The 16,732-nt window shown below is 42.4% G+C and overlaps 1 protein-coding gene across 1 annotated transcript in view; it reads right to left on the bottom strand.

Moving 5' to 3' along the window:
• The window catches only part of LOC109487218 (ligand of Numb protein X 2-like), a 17,259-nt gene extending 1,938 nt beyond the window's left edge, over nucleotides 1-15,321 (bottom strand). Inside the window, 15 exon segments of the mRNA XM_019791203.1 lie at nucleotides 8-89; nucleotides 760-985; nucleotides 1,031-1,126; nucleotides 1,561-1,711; nucleotides 2,131-2,262; nucleotides 2,692-2,873; nucleotides 3,651-3,819; nucleotides 4,620-4,816; nucleotides 5,517-5,597; nucleotides 6,152-6,196; nucleotides 7,034-7,149; nucleotides 11,239-12,152; nucleotides 12,325-12,458; nucleotides 12,885-13,046; nucleotides 15,301-15,321. Of these exon segments, the coding sequence (XP_019646762.1) occupies nucleotides 8-89; nucleotides 760-985; nucleotides 1,031-1,126; nucleotides 1,561-1,711; nucleotides 2,131-2,262; nucleotides 2,692-2,873; nucleotides 3,651-3,819; nucleotides 4,620-4,816; nucleotides 5,517-5,597; nucleotides 6,152-6,196; nucleotides 7,034-7,149; nucleotides 11,239-11,606 (1,845 nt within the window). The 5' untranslated portion in view covers nucleotides 11,607-12,152; nucleotides 12,325-12,458; nucleotides 12,885-13,046; nucleotides 15,301-15,321.
• Nucleotides 15,322-16,732: the final 1,411 nt, after the last annotated feature.

The following is a 16,732-nucleotide window of genomic DNA, read 5'->3' as shown; positions in this document are numbered from 1 at the left end:
TAATAACCCCCCCCCCCCCCACAATGCTGAACCCCAGGCTCCCGGACTGGCCTCTCTCTAGCTATACCGACTTCAGGACCTGGCAAATCCTGAAAGAAAAGTCAAGGAAAAGTTGATGAAAGTTAGACATCCAGGCAGTGTTCTGGCTAGCCTGAATTTGTTTCTCTCATAGCAATCCTAGAGAAGTCCGGGGGCATGCTCCCTAGGAACATTTTTACCCTCTGAAATGCTATTTCCTGTATTTTGAGGGGCTGGTAGACTAAGCTGGGTGTAACGACATCTCTATCCATATCTTCACACCCTGATTTTTGTCCATCAAAGTTGATGGATTGGACAAGATTTATTTCCGTCATACTACTAGCCTGTCGATGGGCCCTCCTTCCGCGATGTGGAGCTTTTAAAAATTTGAGCTAAAAAAGGGGCCATTTGAGGGATACTCAAAGGGAAAAAATATTATTTCTAAGGTATGTATCCTTGATTGGTAATTTTTCACATTTGATCTGGCATTCTTGAACAAAGAAATACAGCCACAATGCCCCTATGCTGTACATTGTATGTGTGTGTGTGTGTGTGGGGGGGATTTAGCGTAGGGGGTCAAAATTATAGCGTAGGGGGCCCCTACTCTACTTTGTGCTAGCTAGAACCCTGAGGCAGCAAAATTCCTGGACACTGGCTAGAACACTGCGTAAAGGCAAATCAAACTCTACTACTGGATAGATTACAAAAGGTACTGCAGCCTGAGATACAGTCAGTACTTACTCTGGCAGCCTCATCCACATGATCCAGGATGGAGTTTTGCCCGTTGCGGGATCCTCCTCTTCTGAATCATCCTCCGAATCATCATCATCGCTGTCCGCATCTCTCGCCGGCGCCATGGCCCGTAGCAGGATGCACTGGGACAGAGCAGACGCCCTGAGCACCCCCACGGCTTCCTCGTGGGTCAGTCCAACCAGGGTCGTACCATTAATGCTCACCAGGATGTCTCCTATAAAGAAAAAAACAAAAGTGATATTTATTGTTTATTACAGGATACACTGGGACAGAGCCGACGCCCTGAGCACCCCCACGGCCTCCTCATGGGTCAGTCCAACCAGGGTCGTACCATTAATGCTCACCAGGATGTCTCCTATAGGACAAGGACATTAGGTCAATCAACCAACCACACAGGTACAATATATGGCAATTTCTTGAACAGTACTCATTATCAAGACTAATATCTATGCTGTTGACTGTAACAATATACTATTTTCTATATACATGTAACTAAGACTAAACACTGTGTTATTTTTATATGATTTGTACAATGTACCGGTACAATATACAGGAACATGGAATAGATGAGTATGGATTACAAGTTGACATCAGTTCATTTTTCAGTTGTTGTGTTAGAAGTGATATCCTTTCTTTTGAGGAAAGCAGCAGAGATATGTTGGCCTATGAACAAGGACATTGCAGGACATGGCATGAGTAAATCAGAAACACATACACTGAATGAGATACACTGAATGAGTTGACGACAAGATGGTTAGCAGATCAGTTGTTAGAAAACAACCTGCTCACCTTTCCTGAGCTGCCCGTTTCCCCCTAAGCACCCATCGAGCTGTACGTTTGTCACGAACACGGGAACGTCGCCCCTGGTCCCGGCTCGCCCCCCCGCCACACTGATGCCCAGTGACTCACGCGCGCCCTTCCGTATGCTGATCAGCTTGTCCTGGAAATCAAATCAATCAAATCAAACTTTATCAGCGCTCGAAATAAACAGTGTCCCGATGGCCACTGACCACTAAAATTTAGGCCAGGACAACTAAAAAGACACTTTGAGACATTTTTGAGACAACAAGAAAATAATCAATATAATCAACGTTTCGGTGACCATCTTCCACAGGGCAGTTCTGACTGTTTCACATCGCACTGCAGCACAGGTGTCGCTGCTACAAATGCATTCCCAAATGCACAATATTTACATATTTACACTTATGGATGGTTACAGAGAAATGTATTGCCCTGAGGAAGGTGACCGACAGTCACTGAAACGACAGCTGAATAAAAGACTTGGTTGTGTAAAAAGAGTATCTTTACTCACACATAAAGGTAGTATGCACGGGTGTTCCTACAACAAGGAGTATGTACCTGGAAGGAGGGGGGGCGGGAGTCCTCCGGTGCCTTGGCCGAAGCGTCGGCTTCCAGCATGCCCTTGATGAGGTCCGGAGGCTGCGGTCTTCTCGGTCTGGATACGACAAAGTCAACCTTCTCTACACTGGCCTGGAATGGGAGCAGACACATGTTATAGTTTCACAATTTTACATTACCCAAGCAGCTGCCAACCAACTGTTAATGTCCGGATCAAACTACAGTTGTCCTTAACTATGAAGTATAAAGAAGTATAGAGTGGATTCAATCCTCAAGCTAACAACATATTTCACACCTCAGCCATTTGAAGAGAATGTCTCCAAACCAAGCACAAGGAAGGTGTGAAGAAGATGCCATGGAATAATCACCCCTGCCCCCCACTTCACACAGAAACAAGCGCAAGGACGTCATTTACATATATTTTTCAAGCCCTACAAGATGCTCAGATGCCAGAGCAACCAGCAAGAGAAGCAAAACAGCCAAAGGAGAAGACAAATGACTTTGAATGTGTTAACGAATGTGTTAACGAGAATTCTAATTATTGGAACACAAGAAATGTACCTGTATGAGTTCTGCAGCCTGTTCCGACGTGGCGTGTCTCACGTCCTGGCCGTTAATCTCCAGGATTACGTCGCTCGCTCGGAGTCTCCCGTCCGAAGCGGCCAGCCCTCCGTCCACGAGGTCTCGCACACACACCCCCGTGGTGCCCGGCAGTCCCGCGATCCTGATGCCCAGCTGCTCACCTGGACATACAAACAGATCATTGATACATGTATTACATAATGAAAATCCAACTGTTCTCCAACTGAAAGAAATTAGTCTTCATCAGCTAAATATCTGACTCAAGTACAGACGCCAAACATATGGAAAAATTATGTGTCTAGATAGCTAATGAAGACATAGACTCAGAGCAGATTGGTGTAACACTAACACTACTTCTTTCAGTGGTCAGCATGTGAAAGAACATAAACATAGAATTTATTGTTAGGTATACCACATTCTGTGTTACACCACTAATACCAGTAACTGTTATTATTGTCATTATAGTCATTATTCTTCAACCATCCTTACCACCTAGACTTCATTCTCTTTTTTTTTTTGCACTTTTTTTTTTATAACTTTCCTTTACCTGAAGTTTTACAGAGTTCCACCTTGATGGTTTCCTGTACCTCAGCACCTGTGGTCCTCTCCTCAGCCACCCAAAACAATACTTCCATACCAAAAAGTAACTATAACTTCCAGTTACCTGAGGTTTTACAGAGCTAGACCCTGATGTTTTTCTAAACTAAAGCCAGAAACATAACATAAATTTCCCTAGGCCTTACCTGAGGTTTTACAGAGTTCCACCTTGATGGTCTCCTGTACTTCGGCGCCTGTGGTCCTATCCTCGGCTACCCAAAACAATACTTCCATACCAAAACATAACTATACCTTTTAGTTACCTAATATTTTACTGAGCTTGACCCTTATCTTTTTTCTAGACTAACCGGAAACATGACATCGATTTCCCCAGGCCTTACCTGAAGTTTTACAGAGCTCCACCTTGATGGTCTCCTGTACTTCAGCGCCTGTGGTCCTCTCCTCGGCTACTCTCTCCCTGAGGATGGTGAGTCTGAGCAGGGGACAGGGTTTCCTCAGAACCCTGCAGGCCTGGTGGTGGGTCAGCTCACGAAGGTCTTCTCCATTCACCTGGGGACATACAAGCTGTGTTTTCCACTACCCGGTATCTTCATCTATCCCTTAGTCTTAAATTATTCGACTGTTGGGGCAACAATGGTGATCCAACAACCAGTTTTCGCCACCCTTCTCGGTTTTCGTTTGACTTAGTGTCCTGCTGGTACATTCTCTGATATCCTCCTCCCATTTTGACTTCACATGGTCTAGTCTACAGCTCTCTTTAGGCCACACCAATTTAATTTGTTGGTTCTCGGATTTGCCTCTTCATTTTTTCCTGACTTGCAAAAAAAAATTCAGAATCAACTGCAAAACGCTCATATTTTGCCCTGAACAGTTGAAAACAGTCCTTTTCCTGCTAGACGTTACAGTTATTCCATCTTTCAATGCAGTGGTATCATTAGAAGTTCAAAATTCATTGTTTAAATTTTGAACGAGCCTTTTGTGTTGACTTCATACCTCCTATCATAGCATTTGGGGCTATAATAGGATGCCTAGATCTGTTTTTATTTTAATTTTTTTTCGCCCTGTCGCTTCATATTTTTCCTGAAAAAGTCTGAGAACCAACAAATTAAATTGGTGTGGCCTTATTGTCACTTTAAGTCAAACACATTAATATATTAGTGTATGGCAACCAGCCCTTCCAGCTTTGTCCTGGCACTTGCTTCATGATGTAACCCAACACCACTACAATCCCAGTTACCGATGGTGAAAGCCATCTGGTCCAGGCCATTGACCTTGTGTGTATGCAGAAGAAGAAACAGAGCAAAAACACTATATTTTCCTTCTGTAAATGTAAAGATAAGGAATCTGACCTCCAGTATCTGATCGCCTGGCCCGATCCTTCCATCCGTGGCGATTGCCCCACTACTGAACACCTCCTGTACGATCATCGAAACCAGCGGTGTCTCACACCCCCCCACCACACTGATGCCCAGGTGCTCCTGCTGACTCGACTTTCGCACCTCGATGGTGGTGATTTCTCCCTCCAGTACAGGTAGTCTTGGAATGGCTGCAGGGGGGAGAGAATGCAGTAAGTACAAACTCCGTCGGTGACGGTCAGACATCCAGGTAATAAAATACACCAAAACAGTTACTCAAGCAACTGGATATGATTCTGGAAACGTTCAAAAACATATCCAGTTGCTTCAGTAACTGTTTTTTGGTGGAAGTGCAAGCTGCTTCATGCATGTATACTGCAGCACTTGTTTTTAATATTTTATAACAGCACCAGTCCTTCACATGGAGAAGATATCAATAAAGAAAGAAAGAAAATAATTTCTTTCATTTTTTCCCTACCACCAAGTAGAAGCTTCACACGCGTTGCAGCAGTTTCCTAAAGTTGGTAGGATATTTTCCCTTAGATAGCAAAATTTTTGGAATACACACTAATACACAGTATGCCATAAAGTAGCCACCAGATCCATATGATGACCTCAAAATACCCTCTAATTTAAAAGAATCCCACACTGCAGCATGCCTATAGCTGAATAAAATGTACATGACAAGGCTTGTTAGGAAGATAATACATTAAGGGGGTTAGTTGTGAGTATATGTAAGTAGCTAAACTTGTTGAATTCAGTAATACATGCACACCCTCATACAACAATGTCTTAGAACAAAGACAATACTGCATGAAACATATCAACAGGGGGTTAGTAGTAGTAGTGAGTCCATGCACAGGTGAGTAGCTAAGACAAGCAGGTGAGGACCTGTGATGCAGGTGACAGGTGTCCGCACCTGACGCATGTCCCGTATCGAGGCACAGGTCAGGTCATCGCCCTGTGCCAGCCCTAAACAGGGGTTAAAGGTTAAAGGTCATGCACATCGGTACAGACTCTTTCTCTAGGACGGATTCTGGAATAAAAACTACTCTTCTCTCTAAATGTGGCGTGCAATCTAAGGCATGCAGCTTGTAATCTTTATTTGTGCATGCCATCTACATGTAAACATATCATGCTTTACAATCTATTACCTTCAAGGCCTTCACACATGTATATACACATGATGTACTTAAATTGTTTTGAACGGGAGACAAAGTTTCCATGTAACCCATTATGAGATTTCCTATTTGGGGCTGGAAATCCCACCAGCATATGCACCTTAGTCTACCCACATATAGCTGTCCCCACACCCACACCCATACCCATACATACCGTTATACCTTTCCCATACTCATTCCCATATACCCACACCCATACCTATATATACCGGTATACCTGTCACCCATACCCATATACTGTCACCCATACCCATATACCGACTTACCAACACCCATATATGTACCTGTGCACACCCCCAGGGCACACTACACCGTACTATAGGTTGTGAAGGTGTTAGAACTTACTTAGGTGACCCCGTGTTCTATACAACCTGCTTTTAGTACCGTCTACTGAAAGAGAACAGTATCCAAACACTTTCAATGTAAACCTAGCCAAACTGTATGTTCTGCCAACATGCTTTGACGGTCTCACAGTTTTGCAGTGCAAAATCATCACTTTACACCAATAAATCTGATGAACTTGTGATCAGATTCATAATGAATGATTTATGAATGCCAACATCATGACTTTGACTTCTCTTTCACGCAAACAGTTATGTCTCTCTTTACGTTTTTATAATTATCAAACACCTTCCTCAGACCTTCTGTGGGAAGTCCTGACTGGAATGGAGTGCTGCTTCTCACTGCTATATTAGTAGCTGGTGAGAGACATTACCGGTTGTGTAAAACTAAACGAAAACTTTTAGATTATAATTTTATGGTCTACCAAGCTGATGAAATTATTTCTGTAATCATGAATATTGTATGTTCGTGTACTTACTTGAGATGTTGTATTTGTAAGTGGGGTTCGAAATACTGGGTGCATGTGCACCTTAGTGCACCCAAAATTGGAGCTGTGCCCCCATTTTTTTTCTGTGGGTCACTGGTGCACCCAAATATTTTGGTAGGTACATCTATTTTTGTACATATTAAATGTACAATAATATACATGATATTCTTAGCATCTAGGACTTAGTGTCAGAAAAATAATAAAATCTTTATTGTAGTACTTGTTTATTAAGATTTTGAAGTTAGCTCCAATTCAAGCTCACAAAAGGAGCAGTAAGATCTATAATTTTTGTTTTATATGGTGCACCCAATTTTTTAGGTTGGATGCACAAGTGCACCTATTCCCAAAAATGAATTTCGAGCTCTGTAAGTTATGTACTTACGTAGTTATGTACTTACTTGAGATGGTGTGTTTGTAAGTGCACTTCTGCATGTGTTCCTTCAGCGCCGCTGGCGTTCCTTTAAACCTACACCCAGCTGCCGCCCGAAGGCATCGCACTGTGGTTCCTTTACATCTGAAGAAAAAACAAAAAAAACATTGGGAACATTGAAATAGCTTTAAGTCTTCCAAGATGTACTTGGAATTTTTTGTAACCTTCAAGTTCACTTCTAAGTTCTAGTATACTTAGGTTTGTTTCATGAATCTATTGGAATGGAGGAGGGGTTGTCATTTAATCTGATATTTTTATTTATACCAAACTTCTGGTACAATCAGAGTCACATTCTTGTGTGAGTGTCAGGGTTCTAGCCAGTGCAGTTTATTGTATCAGGCCATCACAGCTATCTTTCTTAGAGTTAGATACAACAGAAAAAAATTTACCTGTACCTGACACCATTTAGAAGTTTGGATCATACTAGTACTACAAACATACCGGTAATTATTGTATTTCCTACATGTACATGGACCAGTGCAGGTAGACATCCGATTCAGAAATACAAGTCCCTGCACAGCTCCAATTTAACCTGCACTAATCCGCAGGTGGTATTTCCAGCCATTGCCTTGCCTACATGACAGAGGGATGTTAAACACTAATCATCACACCTCTTCCTGAGCAGTACTTGACATGCTCCAGATACAGTTTGTGCCTCCCTGCACCCAGTCAGGAGCCCTGGGCTAATTGGAAGGAGAACTGTCTGTACTTCCATCACCCGATCAGTCTGGCAAAACTCAGTAAACACTGGGGACATGGTGGGGAGGTGTGAACACACACACGGGACACTTAGGTTTAAAGGGACCCTCTGTACAATGTACATCATCATACAGTCATCATACAGTAAGCCTGGCGAGGCGGTAGCACATCAGCAGAACGTACTGCGCCTACACAAAACACAGATTTCTCATGGTTTGAACTTTTCATTGGATTGTTGGTTGGTCGACATTGCATCAGACTTTTGCCTGTTGTATAGGCGATATCTTTTCTGACACAACATTTGAAAACTATAGATGGGATGTCACCTTGAATATGGGACTATGGCCTGATATGAGATGTTCTGCCTAAGTGCAATGCACATGCAATACATTATGGGTTTCGTGCAGGCACAGTACCTTCTGCTGGGATACTGGTAACACTAAGTTACTGTAGGACTATTCTAAGTAAACATCAGGGAACGCCGTAGGGAAGTGTGAACACACACAGAGTACTTAAATTTAAAGGGATGGTCAACTGGGGAAGATGTGTTGAGCCAAGATGTCCAGACATCCAACATGTGGGGTCGTGTGGCGTAGCGGCAGCGTGCTCAACTCCGAAACCAAGAGGTCCTGGGTTCGAGTCCTGACATGCCACCGATCTCGTGCCCTTGGGAAAGGCACTTTACACGACTTCCTCACTTTTAACTCAAGTGAAAATGAGTATTGTCTTGTCCTGTATTGTATTGTCAGTGTTTAAAATTTGTAGTTGACTTGAATTTTTGAAACAAAGCTGTGTTATACACAGCACAGTACTGTACTACTAGTCATACAAGGGAGGCATTTTCCCAGAATTTGCATTGGAGCATTGGAGAGGTCACTGCAAAAATGAAACCAAGTTGCAAAAGTTCCACAATTTACAGTACAAAGTCTCCAACATTCAAGAATGATTACTGTAATTAACATGTTTGGAAGACAGGACTGTTGCAGTTTGAAATATTACGCAGGAATTTTTAGTGGTGTTTGGGAAAAATATAGGATTTTCCTGACATTCCAGTTGACCTAAGGAACGTGTTCTGAGCTTAATTATTGGAACTGCAGTGGCTTTAACTTTAAGTTTAACAACTGTTGCCTTTGTAACAGTGCTAACTGACCATGCTAAATGGTCGTGCGACCTTTTAGTGTAGTGGTTAGCGTTGGTGACCGCCAAGCGGACAACTCGGGTTCGATTCCCGGTTGTGACCTGCTCGCCCCTTTCGGTTTTTACACCTTTAACAACTAGGTCAGGTTTACTAGCTTTACTCTGCAGTGAAAACAGTGGATCCAGGCCAACTGCAGCCAACAACTGAAAACAAATCCTAAAATCCCTAAACAAACAAAAGCTAGACTTGCCAAGGTCCACACATACAGGCAAGTTCCTCAGCTCCAGGTCCAACATAGGCCCAGGTTTGGACAAGTTTTCAAAAATCCACTTGCCCTATTGGGCAAGTACAAGGTTATTTTCACTTGCCTGAACTAACTTTTCACGTGCCCAAAATACACATATTTCTATGCATTTTTACTACCACCCAGGAAATTATCTTATTTTGGACTTTATAATGTTGGATGCTTTATGTATCAAAATAAGGTGGTTTGACTTACTCCAAACACCACAGCAGGTATAATTTGCATCCAAAAATTTACTTGCCCAATCGGGCAAGTCTAGGGGCACATGCACTTGCCCGAACAGTACTTAACTTGCCCCTGGGCAAGTAGGCAATGGGACTTGTCCAACCCTGTTAACCCCCAAAGAAATTTTACAACAGACACCCTAGCCTCTATCTCAGGGTCTGTGGTTTTTCCTCGGGGGCATGTTAGCCTTGAAGCTTGTGTGTAGTCCTTGGCAAGACGTCTGGAATCCAGGCTACACTAGTCCCACCCAGGAGTGGAGTTTATACTACGTTCAGAACCATATCGTGTCAGCTATGTGCCAGGCATGACCCGGCATCTTTGCCTTGTTTCTTAGCATTCCTTCACACCAAGTGTACCTAATTTCTTGGGCCTAATTGCCGGCGTGGCATAATTCCAACAAAATTTAAAGCAAGATCTCAGAGATTTAACTTAATCTTAAGAAATCATGGAGCCATTTTGATATAAGTGACCTTCAAGTATACTATTTTTACTGTGTCTGACCTTTTGATGTCCTGTCATTCTGCCTGTCAATCTTCACCCACCCATGTGCTATCAACCTGCATTTAGTCTCAAGTTTGCCTATGTCTGACCTACTATTCTCTCTCAATCTTTTCTGATTTCCTCTTCTACCAACAGTACTTCTGTTCGGTCAGAGAGCTTTCAGTTTTCCAAGCATCCTATCAAGTTACACTGTTGAGTGTTGTAGGCATGTGAAATGTACCCCTCCCTCTGCGCCCTATTTTACCAGGGTCACTACATGTATGTCCTCCCTGTTCACTGAGTGTAATGTTCAAATAGACACACCGCAAGTTGTCTACAAAGCTAACTCAACTGGAAAGAAGAGGCCAAGCCTAGAGCAAACTTCATAACGTTTTACAAGACAGCGGCCATCAAAAGTTCACATACTACAAACTGTAGTACTAACATCTATGTCCATAATATCACCAGGGTCCATAATATTGCCACCTTGAGAAACAGTGTGCTTTAAGATATTTTTACTGCAACATACTTTTGGTATGCACTCCTGCACACATCAAATGTACATACCTAGGGTATGTTGCAGTAAAAAATATCTTAAAGCACTCTGTTTCTCAAGGTGGTGATATTATGGACCCTGGTGATATTATGGACACGGATGTTACATAAATGTGAAACTTTTGTGATGGCTTGATTTTAGTGGTAACCTCTCCATAAAATGAATTGTTTCAACTGTGAAATCAAAACACTGTAAAATTGTCACGATGTATAATTATTATGACCCTGCTATTTCAAGTTGCACTCAGAAAGTTACAAAGAGACTAACACTAGAGAATCAGAGGAATTCCTGCTAAAATAGAGATACAGCTGTTGTAGTATCTAGCAAATTGGGGGGTGGGGGCTGTGGCTATTGTCAAAATAAGTATGATAGACATCATGAGACATGTACTGTTTGGGACACTGTTGGCCCAAATACCTGCAGGACATATCTATGCATGAGTGAACAGACATGTATACAGTCTTATATTTACATGCCATTTCTATCAACAATTTGTCACTCAAAGTCTGACTGAGAATGTTGTACTGTTTTGGAACTTGGGTGGCTATTGTACAAGTATAACTTTCTTTCTTCAAGTTTGTCTTATAAACGTTTTGTCTATGTTGTACTGAATGATGTCCACTTTTGTATCCTAACTGTAACATGTCTTGTCGTCATGTCCTGTACATGCTGACATCCTTGGAAATATTTACAAATTGGATGTCAATCCTATTTTGTGCTGAAACAAATAAATAAATAAAAATGGATACACAACAAAACTGAGGATCTTACCTGTGTATAAGGTGAGCCTCCAGGTCCGAGCGTTGCATCGTCTCCGAGCACTTCTCACTGTTTGGGCAGAACACCACCAACTTGTCCAACAGTTTCTGCACCATGATGCTGGCCGTGCGACAGTCCCTGATGGTCAGCGCCAGCCTGTCTATTGGGCACATCTTCTTCATCTTCAGAAAGCCGCGTATGCACCGCGCGCAGAACGTGTGCCCGCATTTCGTGTCCAGAGGGTTGACGAGCGGCTGGAGGCAGATCTGGCAGGTCAGTTCCTCGTCCACCTCGCTGACGTAGTCGTACAAGTGGTTCCCGTTTCCCTCGTGTACGTGCCCGCACGAGCGACAGATCGCGTCCGATTTCCTACCGCTCATGGTTCTGGTGTACTGCAGTAGAACTTCCTCAAGAGTGGTTTTCGTGTAAAGTAGAACTTCGTGAATTCCTCAAGTCAAGAAGAGTGGTTTTGGTGTACTGCAGTAGAATGTTCCAGAATTCCTCAAGATGAGTGGTTTTGGTGCACAGTAGAATGTTCCAGAATTCCTCAAGAAGTGGTTTCGTGTACAGTAGAACTTCGTGAATTTCTCAAGAAAAGTGGTTTTTGGTGCACACTAGAACGTTCTAGAATTCCTCCAGGAGAGAGTACGAATCGCTACAAAAGTGGTTAGATAACGGCAGGGTCAGAAGACAGCAAGGTGACCCCGTTTAAATTTTCATGTCTTGGCAAACTGCAGTCTGCATTGCTGAAGTTCTCACCATCACTGTGTTCTGGAAGGAAGCCATTTCTCAAGGCCGGAATGCCCGGTTGGTGGATGTATGACTGCTGACAACCGAAGTCTGCCTAGCCGCAAGGTTATTTATTCCCTGAGTCCACTCACACCACTTTTGATGTGCTCTCACTGTGCGTTACACTTAGACAGACTCTGTAAAGAAAGAGATATTCACTAATCAGTCAGCTCATTTCTACCAGTAAATGACCACAGAATAGATACTAGTATAGAAATGCATTTAGCCCCATGGGCATGAACATGCAACAAATAAAGATTCAAAAGATATACAGATTCAAAGGTCCAAAGAAGAACGGCCGAGACCCACAGTAAAAGAAGCTCCCAGCCTGAAGACATCTGTCGTTAGGATGCTCTGCTGACTTCCAGTCACCCAGTACTGTAATCTCCCACTAGTGCTTCCTGTTTCTCCTGTCCGCCCTCCCAGGATGGTTGACCTCCCTGCTGTAGAACAAACAGAGGTCGCGTCAGCCTGTCTGTACGGACGACCTTGTAGTTTACACGAAAAGATGTGAGGGTCAGTGGGTTGTGTCAGCTTCTGGTCAATGCTCTAAGTGGTAGAAATACATTTTTTTCAGTGTTCTGCAGTATATTGCAGAATGTCAAAATATTGTCAAAAGTTTTAACTTTGAATGTGTATTTACCAACACAGGTGAACTTTTATGATATGTCAAAACATTGTTCTGCAATTCGAAAATACATTCTGCAAATACACACTTATATTATAAGCCCTAGCCTGATGTAAACCCATATGAAATTGCATGTTGGCAAACATTTGCAATTTGAAAAATACATACATTATTACCACAAAGTGTATCATGAAGTCAGTAGTAAACACTTCTGCAATATTGAAAATCTCTGTTTACTGACCGTGGGTTTCGGGTCACTTGAAGTACTGTAGATGGACAAACGCCCACTCAGACTGACCAGGCTTGCACAGGACACTTCTCCAGTTGTGACAACAGTACTGTAGGTGGGTGGGGGAGGGGGGATGAGTCAGGGGACTGGACTGCAGTATGGGCCCTCTGTGTCCTGCATGGAAAAGAGAACAAAGCAGTTTAAACAGGGGTTTTTCTAAACAGGGGATTATAAGTGAGCTGCTCCCTCATGTAACCAGCCAGCTCCCTCATATCAATTTTCAGATTGAACCCTTGTGAGTGTTACTCTTATTGAAAAATCCCCCCTCGGACACTTTGTTCCTTGCCATGCTTGCGATCTGCTCCCTCATACTAATTTTTTCTAGAGAAAACCCTGAGTTACTACTTACTAGTAGTTAAAGAAAATCCACATTCAGTGTGATAAACAAAGACTCAAACAAACAATCAAATAGCTTCCATGTAAAGTGCAATGTTTGTCAGTTTGTGGTAAGTTTGTAGCTACTCACTCCGGGAGTCCCTCTCTAGAGCTGTGTACCAGTACGCAGTACCGATACTGTACCGGAAAAATTGATTAGGTACAGGTCCAAAATACCTAATCCCTCAGTACCGGTACTGTACCTAAACAATTTCACACCAATTTTATGCCTATTTGTGACCTCAAATGTTTAAATAGCTGGTTAACAATGGGTGCCTGTGTAAGGACAGTGTGTTCATGAAAACAAAAACATCTTAGTTTTGCCTATATTTTATCTGAGCATTCGCCATAAACAGAGAATAAACCTTAACTATCAAGTTTATTTATGTTTTTTTGTTATTGAAGGAGTTCAGAAGAGCATATAAATTGGTCGAATTGTTCAGGTACAGGTTCAGGTCCGGACCTGTACCTAAACCTGTGTACCTGTACCTGTACCTAAAATTTGTTTAGGTACACAGCTCTATCCCTCTCCCTATTGAAAATCAAATGTTAGACTCCTGGAGAAAGATACCAAGTCTCTCCAGGTCAAAAACTTGAGAGTCCAGGCAAGTTGGAGCTTGCCTTTCAGAACTTCAAAACTGAGTCACTAAAAAGTAAACAAAGCAGCGCATGACAGTCATAATGGACATGTACCATCGGTTGGGTCAGGTGGCATTTTAGTTTGTGAACTGTAATGTGCTCTTTCAGTATCTCCTACCCCCAACCTCCCCAAAAATGTGCCACTGCTATGTCTAATTATAGTAATATGTACCTTGTGTATGACTTTGTTTGAAAGAAAATAAACATTAACCTAGCTTATAACGACTTCTCTGTTTGTGCCCTGAGGCTAAGGGCTTTTAAAAACGGATGGTTTGACCTTTAAACCTCTTTATCTAGACATTACAACATAAATTTTGGGTGAAAATATAGTGAGCCTATGATAGGAGAAATTGAAATTAACAGTACAGACCAGGTACAATTCTAGTTTTCTACCAACCAGTAAATATCATTCTATTTTGAAAAGACTTCCCTACCATGGTCAGGAGTATCAAGCACTCTTGCAACACCGGAAGGAGAAAGAGAGAGACAAGAAATAATGGTTGGTATGTTTTGGGTATGTGTCTGTAGTCAGTAATCAGATCTCCATGCCTTCAGGGCACTAACCAGAGCACAGGACAGGTTCTACCTGTCTGTGTACCTGTGCTTTATTCCACTTTAATAGAGACTGTGAAGACGTGAGTCAGTCAAAATGGGTCAGCAGATTATCGTACTACAGAATTGTTTCAAGTACAAAGTGACTAAAACATGACAGACACGAACACGGACACTTGCATCCACCAAATGGTCCTATTCTTTTTAGATAATGGCTGCAACATACATGTAGGTACGTGTATCTATACTCATGTCAGTAAGTCTGGTACGCTTTTGTACATGCTGACATCCTCTGATCTGGCCCTGAACCAGTATTGTCCTCCTGCTAAGTAAGTAAGTATAGCTGTTGACTGGGCCTTGAAGAGGGCCCTTATCCCCCTTCAGAGGGTAATACTAGAGTGAGTGTTTGGGGTATTCGAGGTCCCACCCCTTGCCTTTTTCTAAACACTGACAACCCCCGGCATTATATAATCTCCAAGCAAGCAGATGTTACGGTGCCACAAACGATAGTAATAAAACGGGCAGGCAATAGCCAGACAGTCCACAGAAACATCTACTTAGAGATTAGGCATTATCATGTTCCTATCTTCTCGTGTTTTACTGTGCCTTTGCAATGCATCCATTCTACAATGCGTGTGTAGTCTCTTTCTGAACCAGCATTGTATACATGTATAGTGTACATGTACTTATGTACTACTACCATATAACACACATATAACTTCAACAAAGCATTTACGTCTTGTTATTGTCACACTATTTGATGCAGTGCCGTGTTTTCATGCTGACTAGGTACATGTCTTACCTGTGTGTTTACCTGTGCCACTCTGTACAGACCTGTACCTGTATAGAACACATAGGTGTGTCCTATCTCGCGTGTTTACCTGACAGGTAAGGTGACTGCCCCGACCTTTTAAAGACATCACGTTTGCATAAGTCAGTATTGACGGAAGCTTAGCTTGAAATCCAAGCAGAGGTTGTTGGAAAAAATTGTGGCCTTTCCATTTCTAGTATATGCCATGTTTTCTGTTGTCACTCTCCGAAGGGTATATTATGATAACTCACAATATTCTCGACCAACCTATGCTAGTCTAGTAACCATTTTCTGCAGGTCGGTTTAGGGGTGTTTTCAGCCTTCTAAGCCGGTAGCGGATCATGGGGAGCGGACGAAAGCTAGAAAGGCTATAGCTAACACTCCGGCTATATGGTTCCAGCCATCCTTTTTGATTACTGCCAACCTGTAACCCTGTAAAAACTTCTGGTGCGTTCTAATGGGCCTGGGCTTGAGGGCAACACTCCCACAGTCCCAGTACCAAAGAGATACCGGGGAGGCTGCGATGGTCTGGCTACCAGGCTACTAGGTACCAAACACAGGCCATATTGTACATGAGACAAATTTTAGTACCTCCAGCACAGATCTAATTGCTAAATGTGTTACAGATGAACACACATGTAGTGATCTACATGCAAAGTGGCTGATAATACACAAATCCCCAGCTCAGGCTGGAATTCCAAGCGAGAACCCCCGCATTTTAAATTACACGGGGGTGTGAAATATAACACCAGTAGTAAATGTCACATTATCTTTGTTTCTGAAACAGTTTTGACATCTGAAACAATTGTTTATTCCTTTACTACTTAAAAGGAAGTTTGAGATTATAAAATGATATTTAACATTTCTGACACACCTTTTTCTTCTAATTGGGTACAAAGTATTTGGAATGTCAGCATCTCAGCTATGGTAACACCAGTAAGTAGAGCTGTGTACCGGTACGCAGTACCGATACTGTACCGGAAAAATTGATTAGGTACAGGTCCAAAATACCTAATTCCTCAGTACCGGTACTGTACCTAAACAATTTCACACCTATTTGTGACCTCAAATCGGTCCCTGTGTAAGGACAGTGTGTTCATGAAAACAAAAACATCTTTAGTTTTGCCTATATTTCATCTGAGCATTCGCCATAAACAAAGAATAAACCTTAACTATCAAGTTTATTAATGTTTTTTTGTTATTGAAGGAGTTCAGAAGAGCATATAAATTGGTCGAATTGTTCAGGTACAGGTTCAGGTCCGGACCTGTACCTAAACCTGTGTACCTGTACCTGTACCTGTACCTAAAATTTGTTTAGGTACACAGCTCTACCAGTAAGTATAGAAGATTACCACTTATCGCATCCAATTTCTGCCCTCTGGCAGAAGTTAGACCAGATATACCTGTACGTATATCAGGGCTA

This window comes from Branchiostoma belcheri, unplaced genomic scaffold (genome assembly GCF_001625305.1).
Source record: "Branchiostoma belcheri isolate BF01 breed outbred unplaced genomic scaffold, Haploidv18h27 scaffold87, whole genome shotgun sequence".
Classification (NCBI taxonomy): domain Eukaryota; kingdom Metazoa; phylum Chordata; class Leptocardii; order Amphioxiformes; family Branchiostomatidae; genus Branchiostoma; species Branchiostoma belcheri.
Note: the sequence above shows the minus strand (reverse complement) of the source record. Positions and strands in the feature narration are given on the sequence as shown.